Source organism: Hipposideros armiger, unplaced genomic scaffold (genome assembly GCF_001890085.2).
Source record: "Hipposideros armiger isolate ML-2016 unplaced genomic scaffold, ASM189008v1 scaffold_133, whole genome shotgun sequence".
NCBI lineage: Eukaryota > Metazoa > Chordata > Mammalia > Chiroptera > Hipposideridae > Hipposideros > Hipposideros armiger.
This window is the reverse complement of record NW_017731483.1, coordinates 1,346,406-1,365,733: the sequence shown is the minus strand read 5'-3', so window position 1 is coordinate 1,365,733 and position 19,328 is coordinate 1,346,406. Positions and strand designations below refer to the sequence as shown.

General features: G+C 45.3%; 1 protein-coding gene across 3 annotated transcripts in view; it reads right to left on the bottom strand.

Annotated features, from left to right (window-relative positions):
* ANKS6 (ankyrin repeat and sterile alpha motif domain containing 6) overlaps window positions 1-19,328 on the bottom strand; it is a 57,145-nt gene that overhangs the window by 12,155 nt on the left and 25,662 nt on the right. The window contains exons 9-15 of one of the 3 annotated variants that reach the window (XR_002124789.1): window positions 18,737-18,940; window positions 17,458-17,611; window positions 15,369-15,538; window positions 8,384-8,567; window positions 3,311-3,378; window positions 1,418-1,451; window positions 920-1,036 (exon numbers count right to left, since the gene is read on the bottom strand). Coding sequence is in view for 2 of the 3 variants with exons in the window: in XM_019649552.1 (XP_019505097.1) it covers window positions 920-1,036; window positions 3,311-3,378; window positions 8,384-8,567; window positions 15,369-15,538; window positions 17,458-17,611; window positions 18,737-18,940 (897 nt within the window). In the remaining variant the exon portion in view is untranslated. Of the gene's footprint in view, window positions 1-919; window positions 1,037-1,417; window positions 1,452-3,310; window positions 3,379-8,383; window positions 8,568-15,340; window positions 15,539-17,457; window positions 17,612-18,736; window positions 18,941-19,328 lie in introns of those variants that run through there. The other 2 variants (XM_019649552.1, XM_019649553.1) reach the window with 2 other exon arrangements.

Here is a 19,328-nt window from a genome sequence, read left to right as displayed (position 1 = left end):
GAAAGAGGCAGCGATGCCCACTATAGCAGTATTTACAATGGCAAAATCCCAGACGAGGCACTATTGCTCAACAAGTGGGGAGCTGTTAGGCAAAGTGTGAAAAAGCAACAAATAAGCAAACATTATACATTGTTGGAACGAGAGACAGAAAAATCCAGCCCATATTAGGGAAAAAAAGCAGAGAAGGCAAAGAAGTGTGAATAGCCTGATAGACTGAATAGCTAATGTTTGCAAAGTGAGTGTGATTTGCTCTTCATGTTTTTTGTTTGCTTGGTTTTTTTTTTTGCACATGTGTGCCTTTGGGTACATGGGGGTGGAGGGGACAAGTAGTTCTTTAGTTTCAAAGCTGATGAAACAGAAATTTAACATTAGACAAAAATGCAGGATGCCAACAATAACAACAGTGATTGACAGGTCTCTGTGTGCCAGGGGCTCTACTAGGCATTTTAGTCCTGGTAACAATGCTATTACCCGCACCCTACAGATGAGGAAAGTGAGGCTTGGAGAGGTAGGTGCATGATGTGCCCAAGGTAATGCAGCGAGTAAGTGGAGGTGCTACAAGTCAAATGAAGGTCGGCATGACCCCTGGGCATGTCTTAACCAATGGTTCGGCTTCCATTGAGTTCTGGAGGGCAATACCCAGCCCTGGGGGTTGAAATTACTAGAGGGAATATTTTAGCTGAATCTAAGGAGAAACCACCTTATAGGAAGAGAGATCTGGAAAAGGAGCAGGCCACACTGGGAGGTGGTGAGCAATGACTGTGCCATGAGAAGCGTGCAAACGGGGCTAGCCTCTGCTAGATATTCCAGAGGACATGAAGTTAGACCCCAAAGGTCCCTGGGCATAGCGAGGGCCTAAGACCCTAGGGAGTTTCTCAGCCGTTTGAAACAGGAAAAAAAAAAAGATTGAGTACAATACCTTGCCTGCGTTCAGTTCAGAAATGGCTGCCAGAATCTGCTGCCTGGACCCATCTGTCTTAATACCCAGCTCCTTCAAGTCCCCATCGGTAAGTGTGAGGAACGCTTCCATATCCACCTGGGAAGAAAGACGGGGGATTCGCTGCCATCGGCTTGATGCCACACCTCTTTTTCCCCAACCACAACAGAAATACCATGATTATGAGCTTATTAGTAGTGAATTAATTAGGACTTACTATTTCTGTTTCCTGGCTTTATGCTGCAAGTTTAGTTGAAAATATCACTAAGAACTAACTCTCCTGAGCTCTAGCCCTGGGATTTTCAGGACAGGTGCACCTCAGAAAGACCCTGAATATGAAACAAGTCTCCCAGGCAGGAATCTGAGTGGCTAGAGCAGTAACAATCTAAGTCCTGCTGTTAGAAAGTGAATTCCAGTTTTGCTGCACTTTTAACAATATTGGCTACGGCACAGAAAATGTGGGTATATGGCGGTACTCACCACAGTTCCCCCCAGAAGACAAGAGAGATGCAGACTGTGGAAAGACAGAGTGAAAAAATAAACAAGCAGAAGCAATAAGGAAAGAGGCGGAAAAGGGCTCAGAATAAGGGCATCTCAAAGCCACACAGCCCTTGGTTTCTATGGGAAAAAATCCTAACATTTCTGTCATCCCTGCCTGTGCCCCAAATAAACCCTGCATCATCCTTCCTTCTCTCTTTTAATAGTCATTTTACTTTCCTGGAATAAAAACAAACAAACAAAAAAACTTGAACCAGGTTTAAGTCAGTGGGGAAGAGTCTGCTCCCTTATCCAGCCCCAAGCTTTGTATAAGATGCAGGCATCCCACCTCTCTGACTCCCAGCTCCTCTGGGACTTTACAGCTCACGAGGTGCTGAGGGGCTGAATGAAAGAGTGGCGTAGTTCTGGCTGAAACCCCTGTCCCCTGGCTCCACAGGACACTCCCCTCTCCTTACCATCCCCGATGCATGGCAGACACCCCACACCCAGTCCCCACTGCCAGCTCCTCAGGAGGCATGCATGGAACATGAATAACACAAAAGCAGGCAGCCACCAGCAAACAGGAAAGATTTTCTTGATCATGACAAAAATCACTGCTCAAGTTTAAAACGCCAAGGAGGCAGGAAGGATAGGGCAGAAAAGCAAACCGAGGAAGAGAGGCATGGCACCCCAGTCTGTTTCTTGAATCAAAATACAAACTCCTCAATTGCATCTCAAGCTTGTCGGGGACAATGAGTGATTCTCGTGATTGCTACTGTATTCATGACAGTTGTCCTGTACTAAACCAGACAACAGAATGTTCTAACACCAGTGATTATACCCTGGTGGCTCGTGGGCTGCAGAGGAATTTTATTTGGCCAAAACGGGAATTTTTTAAACAGCCTATTGAAATGTAATTCACCTACCATACAATTCATCCATTTAAAGTATACAATTCAATGATTTTCAGGACAGAGTTGTGCAACCATCATCACCACACTCAATTTTAGAACATTTTCATCCCCATTAGCAATCACTTCCCATTCTCTCCTCCCCATATTCCCTGGCAACCACTAATCTACTTTCTGTCTCTACAGATTTGCCTATTCTGGACATTTCATATAAATGGAATCACACCATATGTGGCCTTTTGTGTCTGCCTTCTTTCACTGAGCATCATGTTTTCAAGGTTCATCCACATTGTAGCACGTATCAGCGCTTCACTCCTTTTCTATGGCCAAATTATATTCCATTGTATAGAGAGAACACATTTTACTTATCCAGTCACCAATTAATGGACATTTGAGTTGTTTACACATTTTAGCTATTATGAATAATGCTGCTATGAACTTTTCTGTGTACAAGTTTTTGTGTGGACATATGCTTTCAATTCTCTTGGGTGTATACCTACCTAAGAGTGGAACTGCTAGGTCATACAGTAACTCCATGTTTAACACTTTGAAAAACTGGCAAACTGCAGAACAGTAATATTTTAAATATGTGATTGTCAGTGGTTTTAAGCAAATAGGGATGCTCTCAGATTAACACAGACTCCACATCCAGACATTTAACACAGATTCATTAGGATTTGCTTTTGACCCGTTTTAAACCTAAAAGCCGACCAGTCAATCCCCTTTGGCAAGTTTGTGCAGGACAGACACAAACTTTATGAGAGCGAGCAGTGCTCAAAATGACAAAATCCTATTACAACAAGCCATAAGGTCCCCAGGATTTCACTGTAATGAACGGAACTAAATGTGCTGAACACGAATTCTATTTCTTCAGCTGTCTCACTGAAAAAGATCAATCTAGGCCGGCAGGAGGAAAAGCTACATATTTAGACAATTTTTTTTTTACACGAAGATTTAGACTGACATTCAAAAAGAACATCCTTACCTCTTGCTCCTCAAAAATGGGCTGATATTTCTCAAGTGACAATTTCTTAAGGATTCCAGTCAGCTCATCTTCAAGAGGGAAAGATGTGGAGGGAAGATGTGGAAAAACACAATTTAGAATTTGGTAAATGGATCCAAAGAGTGATCGTCAAACATTCATTAAGCATTGGTAATCTCTTTTCAAATGCAATTCTACAAGAAAGCCCAACACAGAAAGCAGGTCTAGGCGGTGAGCCACACTCTTCCCCCAGGGCAGGCCCTGGGCATCAACCAAGGCCCCAAACGGAGCTGTGAAGACAGAAGACAAGGGTGCCCATGGGCAGGCTGGCTCTCCAACAGCTGCAACCACCAAGTTCTCAGAGTTCTAGCTGCTGGGACTAAGACTTCGCCTTCCATCCAGAACAGTCTTTAATTATGATTTCTGGACTGCTGGTTGCAGCATCTGCAGTAAATGCTAATGCCAGCGAGTCCTCAGCTAGTTAGAAGAGGAACTTAAGAGAACTGGCCGGTGGACTTGAGACCAGAGTCAGGGTTTGGCACACGTGTGCGGAGACAGTGGACTTCCCGAAGGAAGGACGCATCTTAGTGGAGCAGCGGAGCCAGAGGGGCAGGGACCAGGAGAAAAGAGAAGATTCTGGGTATCCAGGTATCAGAGCAGGGAGAGTATAGAAAGGAAACCAGACCAGCATCTGGGGGCCTTGAAGGGGTATTTATTCACACGTTCAGTAAGTATAAAAGCAGGAGGCACTGGGGACTCAACAGGGACCAAAGCAGGTTGACAGGCCAAAAGCAGTGAGGAAGAACACAGAGGCATGGGGGAGGCTGATGGGGGTGAAAGGGTGCTGTTTTACAGAGGGCCGTCAGGGAAAATCGCTTTTATAAGGTAACAGTTGATCACTAAGTGAAGAAGTGAGATGTGCAGGTGTCAAGGGAAAGAGCACCAGGCAGCATCAGGCAGAGGGAACAGTAAGTGCAAGGGTCCTGAGGCAGTGGGTGCAGTTCACAGGAGAGTGGACTGGAGGGTAGGAGGCCAGAGTTCCTTTTATTCACTCATGCAACAGTGGCTGCCAAGATGCCTACCACATGCTGGGAGGGAAGAATGAAAAGGTTCCTGCAGCGAAGCAGCTCAGCGTGGCTGGGAAGTCATAATAAACAGCTGCTGCATGTTGCTCACCGTCAGGCGCCCTGTACATGGCTGACCCATTTGCTCCTCACAAACCTATGAGGTAGACCCTATTACTGTCCTCATTTACAGACAAGAAAGTGAAGCACAGAAACGTTGGGTAGCATATCTTGGGTGGGGAACACTGCCAGTCCACAGCACAAAAGGGATTCAAACCCATGGTCTGGCTACCAGGCCTGTGTTACTCAGCCCGTTCTGCCACTTCTCCCATTGGTGATGAGTTCTGTGGTGAAGGGCATGACCAAAGGGATCTGGGGTCAGAGAGGACAGCTGACCCAGCCCAGGGGGCTGGAGAAGACTTTGCAGAAGAGCTGCTACTGAGCCAGGATGTATGAGATGAATCGAGTCCCAACCCAGACATCATCCATTGTAGTTTTGTGACACCAAACCTTCGCTGCTGCCGTTGTCTCCCCATGCCATCTCCCTCCACAGTGATGTGCTGGTAAATGTTTAACAACCTGGCTCTTGAGAGGAAATGTCTGCATGTGTGTAGGTACATAAGTTTACCGCAGCTTTTACTGATATAGAGTATGTAACACACAATTGACATATAATAATAAATTATACAATACTCTTTAGTATAAATTCCACATAGCCAATGGTTTCACTGCATTTCAGGCATCTCACTGAATTCTTTCATTGATTTTTACCCTACTCTTGTACCCGGAGCCAGTGAGTGTAGTTCCGTTTACATGAACATGTTAGATGAAATGAAACGACGAGGACGTACACTAGAACTTCATGTGAACAAGTCTGCTCAATCAGATCATGATTTTCAAATCCTGGAAGAATATTTTCTCAAATTTTTTGTGCTATTCACACTAGAACAGCTACAGACGTGGCACTTTTACATTTAACCTGCATAATCAACATTTTGCCCATCACTGTCCAGATTACATCTAGATGATCTATGAAACAATAAATCAAGCCCTGACTGCCGGTGTTTGCTGATTTCCATGGTGTAAATACCCCTATCATGGCTGATTTCAACCTACCAAGGTTATGTTCCTGAAAATGGAACTGGGAAGAGATACACAGGAGTAACACATCATTATACAATATTGCCACCATATAGATAGAACAAAGTAAATAATCTCAAGAACACAGATATTAGTAAAATGCACTAAAAATCAGCAAATAATTTTGTTTTAAATACTAAATATCTTTATATTTAATATAATTAAATTATAAGTTTATGTAGTAATAATTTGGTTTTTGTTTTTTCTTTTTTGTCTTCTATTTTTCTATATTTTGTTGTTATAATTGACTTTTTTTTAAGATTTTATTGGGGAATTGGGGTAGGGGAACAGTGTTGGGGAATCGAGGAAGGGGAACAGACAGGTAGGCAAATTGCTGTTTTGTTCTTCAGTCTAGTTGTGGAGGATGTGGCTTCACTGGCCCATGTTGGTATGATTATTGTGCTCTTCCCAGGTGAGGCAATCAGTCACTGGTCATTGGTCGGCTGCTCACTGCGGCTCACAGCAGCTCTCGCCGGCTGCCAGCCACTCATGTAGCTCATGGCAGCCCACTGCAGACCCACTGCAGCCTATGCCGTCGCCGGCAACTCAGGGTAGCCCAGCTCCAGGTCGAGCTGCTGTTCACCATCTTAGCTGTAGAGGGCGCAGTGTCACTAGCCCTCATATGGGATCCGAACCGCGGCCCTGCTGCTCAGAGCTGGTGCTCCCAAGCGAGCTCTTAACCAACTGAGCCACTCAGCCGGCCCTATAATTGACTTTTACTAGCTGTGTTTACTCCCCAGCTCATACATTTTCTATAAATTTAGCAATCAGCTCTGGCCCACCACTGCCCCATCTCTTCTCAGCCTGTGGGCTCAAATGCCTGCTCCTCAGTGGAGCCTGCCATGGCTGTGTGTATTTTGCTGATCACACAAGTTTGATTCTATCTGGTGTTACAATCCTTCAATGTGATTATGCTGAATGTATACTGATTCCCTGGGCTGACTGTGAGTTACCATAACACCCAGCACAGGTTCAGGTACCCTGTGCCTGCCCCAGAAACCTTCACGGAAGGAATGTGAGCTGAGAAGGTTCCGTCACAGGCCTCTCTGCTTCCAGCAGGAGGAGTCTAGAGAGAGGGACACAGGTGGAAAGGTGGGCAGGGCAGAGGCCTGCATGCAGCCCTTGATTGGGGCCACACATGTCCCACAAAAACTTCATAAAGAGCTGTATGAGGATGGATTGTCGCCTCTGTCCTGTGACAATCTAATGCCCAAGGGACAAGGGTCTCACTGCCTCAGGGCTCAGAAATTCCAGGAGGGAAAACTAGGCTGCCTAAGCAAAAGAAATTAATCTAAAAAGAAATCCTTGTCAGGTTCTCCTCTTTTTTCATCCCACCTGGGGCTCTGCAGACCTTTTAAAAGAATGAATGTGAGGAAAAAGAGTGGGGTGCAAATACCTAACTGACGCTTTAGGGGTTTTGATTTCTGAAAGCCTCTGAGGTGGGGTAATTCATGAGCGGAGTGGAGAACTTAAGATTCGACATAGAAAACACGGTGAGGGAAGGAATGGCTGCTAGTGACTCTCTGAAGATTTTATAAACGATTGCACTAGAAATCACAAAACAACAAAGCAGATCCCAAATAAAGAGGATGCCAGTGGCATTTATCAACTCAGGACAGACTAGAGCCCGTGCAGTTGATTTCCACATATCACTTGCTGGGCAGAATCTGCCTAGCATGTCCTTCCAGCAGCTGCAGAGAGGTGTCCGCAAATGCCTTGGTGAGACCCATACACGCAATGAACTTTCTCCCCTGACTTATACTCCTTGATGCGCACCTGCCTGAGCCACATCTCTCACCGAAGCTCCACGCCCCACTTCCCCCCTTCCCCACGCCCAGGAGCCAGCTCCCAGATGGCAGTGTCACAGGATGGCATTCTTCTCTTTCTCGGGGCCCCACTGCAGGGCCTCTGCTCCTGCCCTGCTGTCGACTCGCTCCATCTTCTTTTCTTCATCATCCCCACAGGAGGGGCTTGTGATTCAAGCATGCAGGCTCCGAAGTTCTCCTGGCTGCAGTGGACATCTGCTTTTGCTTGCCCAGCACCCACCCTCCGCCTCTTTCTGGAAGCAGCACTTCAATTTTCCTTTGAGGAACCCCTTCTCTCCCTCTTCCAACACACTCAGTGTCGAAGGGCAGAGCCTGAGCCCGGCTCCAAAGGCAGACTCCTGACCTGGGCCTGGCCAATCAGCACACTCCATCCCCACAGACAGAGAGCTAGTCAGGGATGGGCTAATGACCCAAGACATTATAAATATATCCAAGGCCACCAATGGCCTTTACCCCTGGGAGTTTGCTGAGCCTACTAAGAAAGTGGCACTCTTTCTGCTGGGGTTGCTAAGTTAGTAGGAAGAGAAAGTAAGCCTGAAGTGTCTGGGGGACATCATTGACCCCACTTAGAAAGCCTCCCTGAGAGATGGAGGGAAGCACGCCCAAAGCACCTGGATCCAGACATGCCTGAAGCACCCCTAGACACCTCTATTTTATGGGCCCGCAAATCATCAGGTTGTTTTTGTTTGTTTGTTTCTGCTTAAACCAGTTTGAGTAGAGATTCCGTGACTTGGAACTGAAAGAATTCTGATTTGTACAAGGTTTAGGGAATGTTACATAACTGGTGTGAGAGAAACACTTCTACGGGTGTATGTTTGTGTATATTAACAAAACTCACCTACATTCAAAGAGCATTTAAGGGAGCGTACCACTGAGCATACCAAGTGAAGAAAAAAATACAAGGTAGAATCAGGGAAGAGGGGGAGAAAGCTGTTTTTGTTTGTTTGTTTATAACAAATAAATGATGGCTACAGCAATTAAAGGCACCTGCCAGGTCACCATGACGACGAGGAAAGGGTGGGGTTTGGGGACTTCCGGGGACTCACCCTCATCGGTAATGGTGCCACTGCTGGAGCCCCCGCTGCTTTTGGATTGCCGGTGAGATGAGGAAGAGGACACGGAGGACTCAGCCGTGTGGCCTTTGGGTGAAGGGGAGGGCGTGAGCGTGGGGGAGGTGCTTTTGGAGGTAGTGGAAGTTCCAGATGGAGGCCTTTTGCTCGTCTCCAGTTTCTGCAGAACAGAGTAAGACCAATACATAGCTATCACCTGGAGGAGACACATGATGAAAACAGACACCCACAACAGGAAATACTGGTGAGGTTGGACTCAGGGAGACATCTAACCAGGACTATGAAATCTACGTATAAAAAAAAACACATGCAAAGCAGAAACAGCATTATCAGAACAGCTGTAAGAGAATCCTCCCCTGGAGCAGAGAGGGGCAGGGGTGGGATGGAAAAAGCAACCCGAAGTCAGGGAACTGGGGGCTGGTTCTGTACCTACGAGCAGTGTGTCCCTGACCAAAGCCCTTACCTCCCAGTTATCCCAGCTCTAAGATGGAAGTGTGGCTTCCATGTATCATATACAAGAAGCCCCTTTCTGGTCTTGCTGTTCCTTCATCTAGTCCAGTCGCTTTCTACCTTTCACCAAATAATACATCATTTCTACCCCCGCCACCACCACGTGTGTGTGTGTGTGTGTGTGTGTGTGTGTGTGAGAGAGAGAGAGAGAGAGAGAGAGAGAGAGAGAGAGAGAGATGTAGCCTTAAAAAAATCTTTTTTATTTGGAAATACTTTTAGACTCACAGAAGAGTTACAAAGGCAGACCAGAGAGTTCCTGCGTTCCCCTCATCCAGCTCCCCCTTTAGCATCTTACAATGACTGAAACTAAGAAATGAACATTGGGGCTATTAGCTAAACTACAGGCTCTGCTCAGATTTCACTGGCTGTGCCACTAACAGCCTTATTCTGAGCCAGGATCTGGTCCAGGATCCCATGTTGCACTGACTTGTCACGTGTCCTTAGCCTCTTCCAATCTGTGCCAGCTCCTCAGTTTTGCCTTATCTTTCATGACCTTGACAATTTTGAAGAATCCTGGTCAGGTACTTGCAGACTGTCCCTCCTTTTGGGTTTCTCTTATATTTTCTCATAATCATAGTTGTTTATGGATTTTTGGGCAGATGACCACAGAGGTGATGTGCCATTCTTAGCATATTGTACCAGGAGGCACCAAGTACCAGCATCTTATTACTGATCGTAATAACTTTCATTATCTAGTTAAGGTGGTTCAGTCTCTCTGTTGTGAAGTTACTATTTTTCCCTTGCTAATTAATAAATATTTGTAGGGAGATATTTTGAGCTAAATATTGTTTTTTCTTAAAGTTTTACCTGCTAATTTTAGCATTTTTTTGGTGGATCTTGTCTGGAGCAATTACTCCTGTGATGTTCTAATTGATGATTTGCTAATTCCCTTATTCCTTCCACATTTATTATTTGGAATTTTTCTATAAGAAAGAGTTGTTCCTTCTCCCTCATTTATTCAGTTATTTATTGATATCAGTATGGGCTCATGGATATTTATTTTATTCTTTGGGCTGTAATCCAATACTTTATTGTCATTATTTACAGTTGCTCAAATTGTTCCAGCTTTGGCCACTGGAAGCTTTCAGGTTGGCTCCTGTGTCCTTGTGACACCCTGGCTTTTTTTTTCCCTTTTGTTTTAAAAGCATTTCCTTACTTCCGATACCACAAAATGCTTCAGGCATTTTTCACTGACCCACTACTGGAATAAACCACATCTCCAAGGCCCTTGTTCCTTTTATTGGAGGTTGGTACTTAGAAAACAAAACCTGGGCAGTAGATGTCTCATTGCTACTGGGCTGTCACTGCTTCTAGGCCCTCTTAGTGGACAGAGCAAGGGAATATATGAAGTATACTAGCCCATATATATATATACACAGAACAGCACTTATTTATCACACCTGTGTGTATAATATATACTTCTGAGCATGCATTCAGATTAATACTGATACCACTCACTTCCATCTAACATGCACAGGATTTTTCTAACATTTCCCCTTTGATTCAATCTTGGACAGTTGAAAACTGAGATTATATTTACTTATTTGTTCAACCTTAGTAGAAATGTAAAGCATATGTGTACACAAAAGGTATATATATTGGGTCGTCGGGAAAATCATGACATATTTTTCTATGTTTTTCACTGCAAAAATGCATCATGACTTTCCCAACAACCCAATATGTCAAGTAGTTTTAGAATTTAATCCATATCCCTGTAAGAAAAAAAATTATCACCAAGAGTACAGTGCTTGTATATGGTACTTTGTGTCTTTACTTTAGTCTTCCTGTATCCACTTGACATATGAGTTTTTCCCCACCTCCTAGTGTGGTTATGTCATTCATAATCTAGTTAGATCTGCTATCATGATTTGCATTCCATCTTGGTTCCTGGCTGATTTTGGGGTTTCTTTTTTAGATTTGCATACAGTCGAAATACCTCTGTTGTGTACCATTCTACAGGTTGTGACAAATGCATAGAGTTGTGTACCCACCAACAGAGTACCATACAGAACAGTTCCATCATCCCCCAAATTCCCAGTGCTGTCTCTGTCTAGTCAATCCTTTCTCCCCATCCCAACCCATGGAAATAACTGATCAATTTTCCATCCCTATACTTTTGTCTTTTCCAGAATGCCATATAAATGGAATCATACCATATGTAGACTTTTGGGTGTGGCTCAACATGATACCTTTAAGATCCATTCAGGTTATTGTATGTTACCAATGGTGTGTTCCTTTCCACTGTTGGGTAGTATTTCGTTGCATGGATGTACCACAGTTAGTTTATCACGTGTTGATGACATGTTTCCAGTTGAGGGTGATTATGAAAAGCTGCTATAAGCATTCACTAACAGATGTTTTCATGAACAGAAGTTTTTAAAAATTCACTTGGGTAAATACCCAGGATTGAGCTAGCTAGCTCATAGGTAAGTATATGTTTACTTTTATAAGAAACTGTTCAACTTTTCCAAGGTGGCTGTACCATTCTACATTCCCACCAGCATTAAATAAGAGTTCCAGTACTTCCACATTCCCATCAGCACTTGTATCTCTAAAAATTTTTTTTTTAATTTTAGCCAGTCTAATAAATGTGTAGCGCTATCTCATTGTGGTTTTAATTTGCATTTCCCTAACAACTAATGATGTTCAACATCTTTTCATATGTTTGCCATTTGTCTATCTTTGAGGAAGTATCTATTCAGATATTTTGCCCATTTTTTAATTTGTTGGTTGTTTTCTTATTGTTGAGTTTTAAGAGTTCTTTACTCAATAGTTTAAATATGATATGGCTAGGTATATTCATTTTTATATTTATCCTATTTAGTGTTTTCTGAACTTCCTGGATCTGTGGTTTGGCATCTATTATTAATTTGGAGACATTCTCAGCCATTGTTTAAAAATATTCCTTCTGTCCCACCATTTCTCTCTTTTCCTCCAGGGACTACAATTACTCATATGGGACAACATTTGGTATTATTCCACAACTTTTGAGTGTTCTGGGGTTTTTTGTTCTAGTTTTGCTTTAACTTCTCTTTTTTCTTTGTGTCCAGCTCTTTTTTTTATCAAGTGCACTAATTCTTTTCTTGGCTGCATCAGGTCTACTGAGGAACCCATCGAAGGCTTTCCTCATCTCTGTTATGTGTTTATTTCTAGCATTTCCATTTGATTCTTTTTTATAGTTTCCAGATCTCTGCTGAAATTGTTACTCATATGATCTTGCATGTTCAAATTTTCCACGAGAGCCTTTAACATATTAATGGCAGCTCTTTTAAATTCCCTGTTAGATAATTCCAACACCTGAGTCATAGCTAAGGGACAGTCTTCTAATGGTTGTTTTGTTTCTTGGGAGTGTAGATTTTCTTGCTTTTTCATATGTCTTGCAATTTTTGTTAAAAAATTGGACATCTTGAGTATGATAGTAGAGACTAAGATGAATAGTTGTTATGCCTGAAAATGGGTACACCTTTCCTGCTAAGCCCCTTCTAACTAACTACATCCCAGAATGGAAAAAGAAGTACCTCTCAGGTTTTGAAACTTTGTCAATTAGCTAACTATATTATTAACAAATTCATCCCCCTTCTTTTTCTTATAAAAAAAGTCATTCAATAATAAAGGTTCTGATAAAGCAGGAGATAATTAGTACATTCCTACAAAGCAGATATATCTCAGCCAAAGGCAAAGAAACACGATACTCTGGACCTGTGGGCAGTATTACTGGGGAGGAGGCAGGTCAATATAAGGTTATTTGGGATGCTCTGAAATATCTGAACTATTCCCTATGTCCCCAGTGTAGCAGATCGATTGTGTGAATGGCCTCACCTCCACTCTCTCTGGATCTATACCCTTTGCTACGTAACTCTGTGTGTTCTCCTGTACTCGGTGTGCTGATTTGCTTAAACAACTTGATTGCTTTTCAACTCATGGCTTCAGCCACTGCCACAAGAACATGTCCCAGCTTGCTGTGGACACACATGGCCCAGTTATCCTGGTCTCCCCAGCCAACAGCCAGACATGTAAGTTATCGCCCCAGACCAAAAGAACTGCCCAGTTAAGTCCAGACTACACTGCTGACCCACGGATTCATGAGCTAAAGGAATGCTTTTTGTTTTAAAACGCTGAGCTTTAGGGTGGAAACAGAAAGCTGATATACCCACTATGGGCTTTCAGAGATCTGGGAATTGTAGATAAATACTCCAACTCTCCCCATTCTGTGCCTCCTAAGGCTCGCTGATTTGCGAGCATGAGAGAAGCCATGCCTTGTGAATATTCCACTATCACAGTGGTGCTTGTTTTAAGCAAAGTACAAAAACCAGATTCAGGAGGCTCATATTTTGAATACTAATTTCTAATTCTTCCTAAGGGAGTCTTTGAGAAGCACTTCATGTCTCCATTTTGCTGCTGGAGCCACTGACAGAAAGCCCATTCCTGATGTCCTTTGATTTAGGGCAGTGGTTTCTAAGAGCCCTTGCTGGGCTGGCTGCAACACCCCCTGGGGAGGATAATAGATTTCCCAAACCCTGTCCTGAGAGTCTCATTCAGTTATGCTGGGTGGAGCCCAGAAACCTGAAGGTGACAGCATATTATTATATTAAGCAAATCAGGTGATCATTGACCTGCATCATTTCCCCAGTTTCCCCAGTAGATTGTTTCCTGAATGCATCTTTTGACACAATTTCCTTTCATCAGACTATACTTGTATATAGATTATATACGATAGATGCAGTCAACAAAGATGATAGTTAATATAATTTCTAACTTAGATGCCTACTTATTTCCAACACCAATTAAAGGAAGCTAATACTATCTAACACATCTAATAAGATCATCAAAATAGAAACAGAAAATTTTAGGCAACAGTTATATCAAAACCAGACTACTGTAATGAGTAGCTGAGTTTCCTAGCAGCAGAAGCAGAAAGAGGAATAATAATAATACAATAATTCTTACTATCTGAGGAAAGAAAATATATCAAAGTATCAGTAGAGACATTCTTTTTCCTACAGCCAGATTCTAAAAGTAGCTTAATTACATACGTAGATCCTATTACACGAGTAATTTTCAATATAACGGAAAGTATGCTAATGTATAGGGAGAGAGAAACTTTTCTCTGGAGCTATGTTATAACAGGAACCTAATTATGTAGGTCCAACTGCAAAAGGAACTTTGAATAACACAGAGTTGTGTAACCAACTCTTACGGCTGTTTTTTAAAAAAAGATGATTTCTTATTCATCCATTAAGACATCAATCTCTGGAGGCACTTTTGGGCAAAGGTCCAGGGGCGAGGCTTTCAAGTGACCTAACTTTTCTCGGGAAAGAAGCTTGAGATCTAGAATAGATGGTGACGAGTGGGGTTGTGGCTGGATTTGGGATCCTCTCAGAGGAGGAAATGGGCTTCACTGCACCACTGGGGGAGCCACCTGGAGAGCCACCTGGGGAGGAGCCAGTTCACACTCACGATTAGGAACCCACACTCTGGGGCTTCCTCATTAATCAACCCAGGTGGGAGGGCTCAGGAGGTACAGTAGGCATTGTGAAGACGAAAAGACTTCCCGTTCCAGAGAGACATTTAGGGGTTCTCATCCATTGCGAACTCCAGAGCTGCTAACAAGGTGGTGACAGCTCCAGGGCGGCATCAATGGAGGAATGGTGTCAGAGTGGGGAGGCGAGGCTGCGGCTCTCTCCTGCCCGTCAGCCTTCCTTCAGCTCCTCCCCTCTACTGCACTCTGGCCTCTGCAGTGCTGCACGTGCCGTCCCCTCACCCTGCCTCACCCCTGCCCCTTCCATCTGGCTCTTCATCCTTCAGGTCCCCATTTAGATACCACTGACACCCTCAAGCCGGGCAGGGCATCCTCCCTTCTCCATGACAGACTCGACCACACTGAGGGGAGACTGCTTGTGTCCGTAGTGACACCCTGAGCGGTCACTGAACTCTCAGTTAAGCACGGGATCCTCAGTGCTAGCAGTCCCAGGCCCAGAGCAGATGCTCCAAAGATGTGTACAACGAACGAATAAAGTGGTGCTACTAATGGCAACGCTTACAGTTGACACTTGCCCAGGCTTTCCCGGGGCCAGGCCCCATCCTAGATGCTGAAGTGTGGGGCTGAGATTTGAACCCCCCGGACAGTGGTCCTGAACCCATACTCTGAACCCTTTTGCTCTAATCAATGAACAAAAATGTGCAGCATGAGGCTGGATGAGGCACCTGCTGGTGCCCTGGAGATCAGGTGGAAGGTGAACATGTGTGCAGGCGACGAAGGGCACAGGGTGTGACCTCAGTGACTGCCCACACGTCCCAGGCCTTCTCAGAAAGCCCAGGAGTGGCCTCCGGAAGGGGCCTGTCTTTACTCCTGTCCCAGAACTCTGGCACCACCCACGTTCCCCAACACGTGAGGCCAGTTAGAACAGAATCAATGAGTGTTACCCGGAGGAGACGGAAACAGAACAAGCACCTTGCCACCCAGACTGCCACCGCCTGCAGGGGAGACCGGAAGCTCGGATGGACTGGACCCGGGTGCTGGCCCAACAGGACTCGACCAATGGCTGGACTTCTGCTCAGACAGTCCGGCTGCTTTTTTCCGCTGGGCAGCGATCTGGGACAGGACACTGTCTATGCTGCCACCTGGGGAAACAGGGATAGGAATGACCGCCACAGGTCCAGCATACTATAACCTGGGTGCAGTGGACTTCATGTGCCGACTGGGCTGAGCCAGAACCATGTTTCCCAGACCCCCTCCCCGTGTGGCTCTGGGTCAGGGCTGACCACAAGAGGACTCTGCATGAGAACCGGAAGGCGGCTGTGACGCAGTGGCCATCATGCGATGAAGGTGTCGTGGTAAGAGGTGGTGAAAGATGCAGTGTAGGTAAGATTAGCTTGTCCTCGCTTCCTCGCTTCCAGCTCGGCCAGCATCCATCAGGCGCAGATGCCTGCCCCCAGCCCCCATTCCCACTGCAGATCCCCTGCGGCGCCTTTGGCCATCCTGCCTGCCAGGGCGCCTCCCTTCCCCTCGGACTCCCTCTTTCTGAGCTTTACATCCCCAACTCCTCCTACAGCTGTGCAGTGACTTCCTCTTGCATAATTCTCAGAGATGTCAGCTTCCCTGATCGAACCCTGATTGCCAAGTTCCTCCTCCAAGGCTCCCCAAATCTACTAACAACCTTGAATTATTATGAAAGAAAAAAGGAAAGTGATAATACCCAGGGCTAGGGAAGGTGCTAGAGAAAGAACACTGATAGCTACACTTGCAAAGCATTTACTAGGTGTAAATATTTTACATGTATAAATGGTACCTTTCTGGAAAGCAAAAGGTATCAAAAGCCTCGAAAACAGGCAAACCCATTGACCCTACTGCTCTGATTTGGGGAACTTAAGTTAAGCAAATAACTGACTGAGTATGCAAATATAGAGGTGTGCAGGCATTACTTAGTGTGGTTATCTACAGAAGCAAAAACCTAGAACAGCCCCAGTGTTCAACAAGAGGGAATTGGTTATATAAAAGTACAATATCTCATATGAATGAAATATTATGTTTGGTTATTAAAAAGATGCTGCAGAAACAGATGTATGGGCATAAAAAGGTATTCACAATATGGTGATATGTGCAAAGGGAAAAAAGTTACAGAGCTCTGCTCTGATGTCAGCCTGCCTGGGTTCAGGTCCTGCCTCTGCTAATTCACAGCTGAGTGACCTTGGCCGAATTCAACTTTCCTGAGCCCCAGTTCCCTCATCTGTGAAATGGAGATGATACCCTTGCAGGTTGTTGGGGGATAGTCCATTTAAAGGGCTTGGTACCATGTCTAACACACACTAAATGCTCAATAAATTATTATTCCACTTTCATAAATATAATATGCATAAAAGTACTTTGTAAAGATATACCCCAAAATGTTAATGATCTTTAGTGGGTGAGACTGTACCATTACTATTATTATTATTATTATTATTATTATCTTCTTTTGGTTTATCTGATCTTAAAGCTTTTCTACAAGGAGCATATGTTTCTTATATAATGGCATAAAGCAGGGGTGCCCTTCCTGCAAAGCTGGCTTTGGTTAAGCCTTAATGCCCTCAGGAGGATAAGAAAGTATGCTGTAAGCTCAAAATAACCGGGGAACTCCGGCTTGAGTCCTAATTGTCATCATCTTGCTCTGTGTCCCTGGGCAAATCTCTTGCCCACTCTGATCTTCAGTTTCCTCATCTGTTCATTGAAAAGGCAGGATGAGAAGCTAAGGTTTAACCTTCAAGGATTTTGAACACCATGAAAACACCACACATTTCTCTTAATTTCTTATAAAATTTTCCAACAATATAGAGCATTTTAGATTTTATTTCCTCTGTCTCCACTCCCTCTTCCCTCAAGAAAAATGCATAAAAGAAACTCCAAACTGTGAATTCACTGAAAAATCCCTTGGCCACATCGAGAAGACGCATTGTGTGCAGCTGTTTCGGGGGCTATCTGCAGAGCGAGCATGGGGGTGGTCACACCCTCGGCTCCCAGGGATCTGCCCACCTCCCCTGAGGGGCCCTGCCCAGGTACCCACCTGAGCGGTTATGCAGCTCTGCACCGTGCCTGCTCATGCCCCCTACCCCACTGGAGCCACTTGAGGAATGAGGTGAGTGGTTGAAGTTTCCAGAATTGGTAGGAGAGGCCGCACTTCTTGAGAGAGATGGAAATTTAACTGGCCTGACAGGGGTCTGCAGGAAGAGGGGGATGTCATGTTAGGGTTTGATGTTCCTTCCTCTGGACACACAGAGCCACACAGGGGAGAGACCTGAAGCTCAGCCAGCCCACCCCAGCTGAGGCCTCCTGGCACGTCCTTGCCGACTGGTGCTCAGCCTGCTAGCAGTCCCCTAGGAGATCAGAGTTTACTTCTTGCTGCTGACAATCTGACCATTCAGCTCAGGCTGAGCCCTCGTGACATCACTTCCCACAGATCACCCTGCTTTCACCATCATTCAGCTCCTTGCACGTTGTGGACCAAATGCAAACCCACCCTGCCCGTTCTGAGCAGGAGGCCAGGTTCTTGGTCTCCCTGTAGAGATCTGATATTACGTCAGCCTCGGGAGGCAGCTGCAAGCTCAGGTGTCAGCCCCATTTTACAGCAGAGATGGAGGCCCTGAACTTCTCCAATCACTCCATGGCAGGTCATGGCAGGTCAGGGCCAAAAATCCTCATCTTTGGTTTGCGCATTTACCGTATCCGCATGTAAACAGTCTACACATATGGAGATAACCTCCCACCTCAAGAAGAGAACCTTCGTATGTTACACAGACACCTAAAGCCACAGAGTCAGAAGCCACTGTGGTCCAGAGGATAGAGGTCACACTCCTTCTGGGAGTAAGAAAACATCAGTAGCGCTCATAGCTACATGCCTCCTAGTGTTTGCTCTTGGTCATGGACCTAAGCAGTAATGTAGAGTAGAACTTGATTAAAAGCCAAGAATCTGATTTTTGGTCCCAGGCACACCCCACCTGGCTGGGTGATCTTCAGCAAATCACTTCCCTTCTCTGGGTCCCAGTGTCCCCACCTACTAAAGGGAAGGTCGGATTAGACTGGGTCTTCAAACTGTGTTCCTTGCAGCTTCAGGCTTCCAGAAAACTCCCACTTTCATTCCTTTCACTCTGACATTGTAATCTGTTTACATATTATGTTCCTTCATAGGATTTCATTAGACAAAAGGTATCACTCCTTTAAAAAATAAAAATAAAAAGCTTTAACTCCTCTGCATCAGTGGGTCTGAGGGCCCTTTTGCCTGCAACACATCACTATTTCAGTGAGTTGTGAGTGACGTGTCAAACCATGTCAGCTGGGTGACTTACAGTGTCTGTGTTACCGCTGCCCACAGGGTGGCCCCTGCTGACTCTCTGGGGCAGCACAGTCTTCATGGGGTCTGCCTTTCCGTTGTGACATGTCCGGGACCGGTCCGAGCTCCACAGCTCAAAGCTGGAAGGGGGTAAGAAAGGGGGGATGACTGCCTTCAGCTTGTCGCTCGGAAGCCTGGTGAAGGGGGCTCCATTTCGAAGCTGAAAAAGATAGGCTATGGGTTAGGCAAAGGCCCCAGGGGGCTCCTGGATCTGGGAGAAAGATTCCAGATTCCTGCTTCTCAGGGAAAAGCACCATCTACCCCTCCACCCAAGCCAGAAACCCACATGGTGTCCTCAGCTCTGCTCCCAGCGACTGAGCAATACCCACGTCTGCTCTGCTCCAGCTCCCAGCTTCTCCTGGATCCATCCGCAGCAGCAAGATTAGAACAGGGACAGAAGGATGGAGGGCCAAGACAAAGCCAAGTGATGATGGGTGTGCTGTGATGGGGGAAGGGGAGCAGGGGTGCACACGGGAGGCACCCCTTGCTGCAGGTAGACGGAGCACCTGAGCTGAGCCTGAAAGACCATGCAAGCTGCCCCAGTGAGG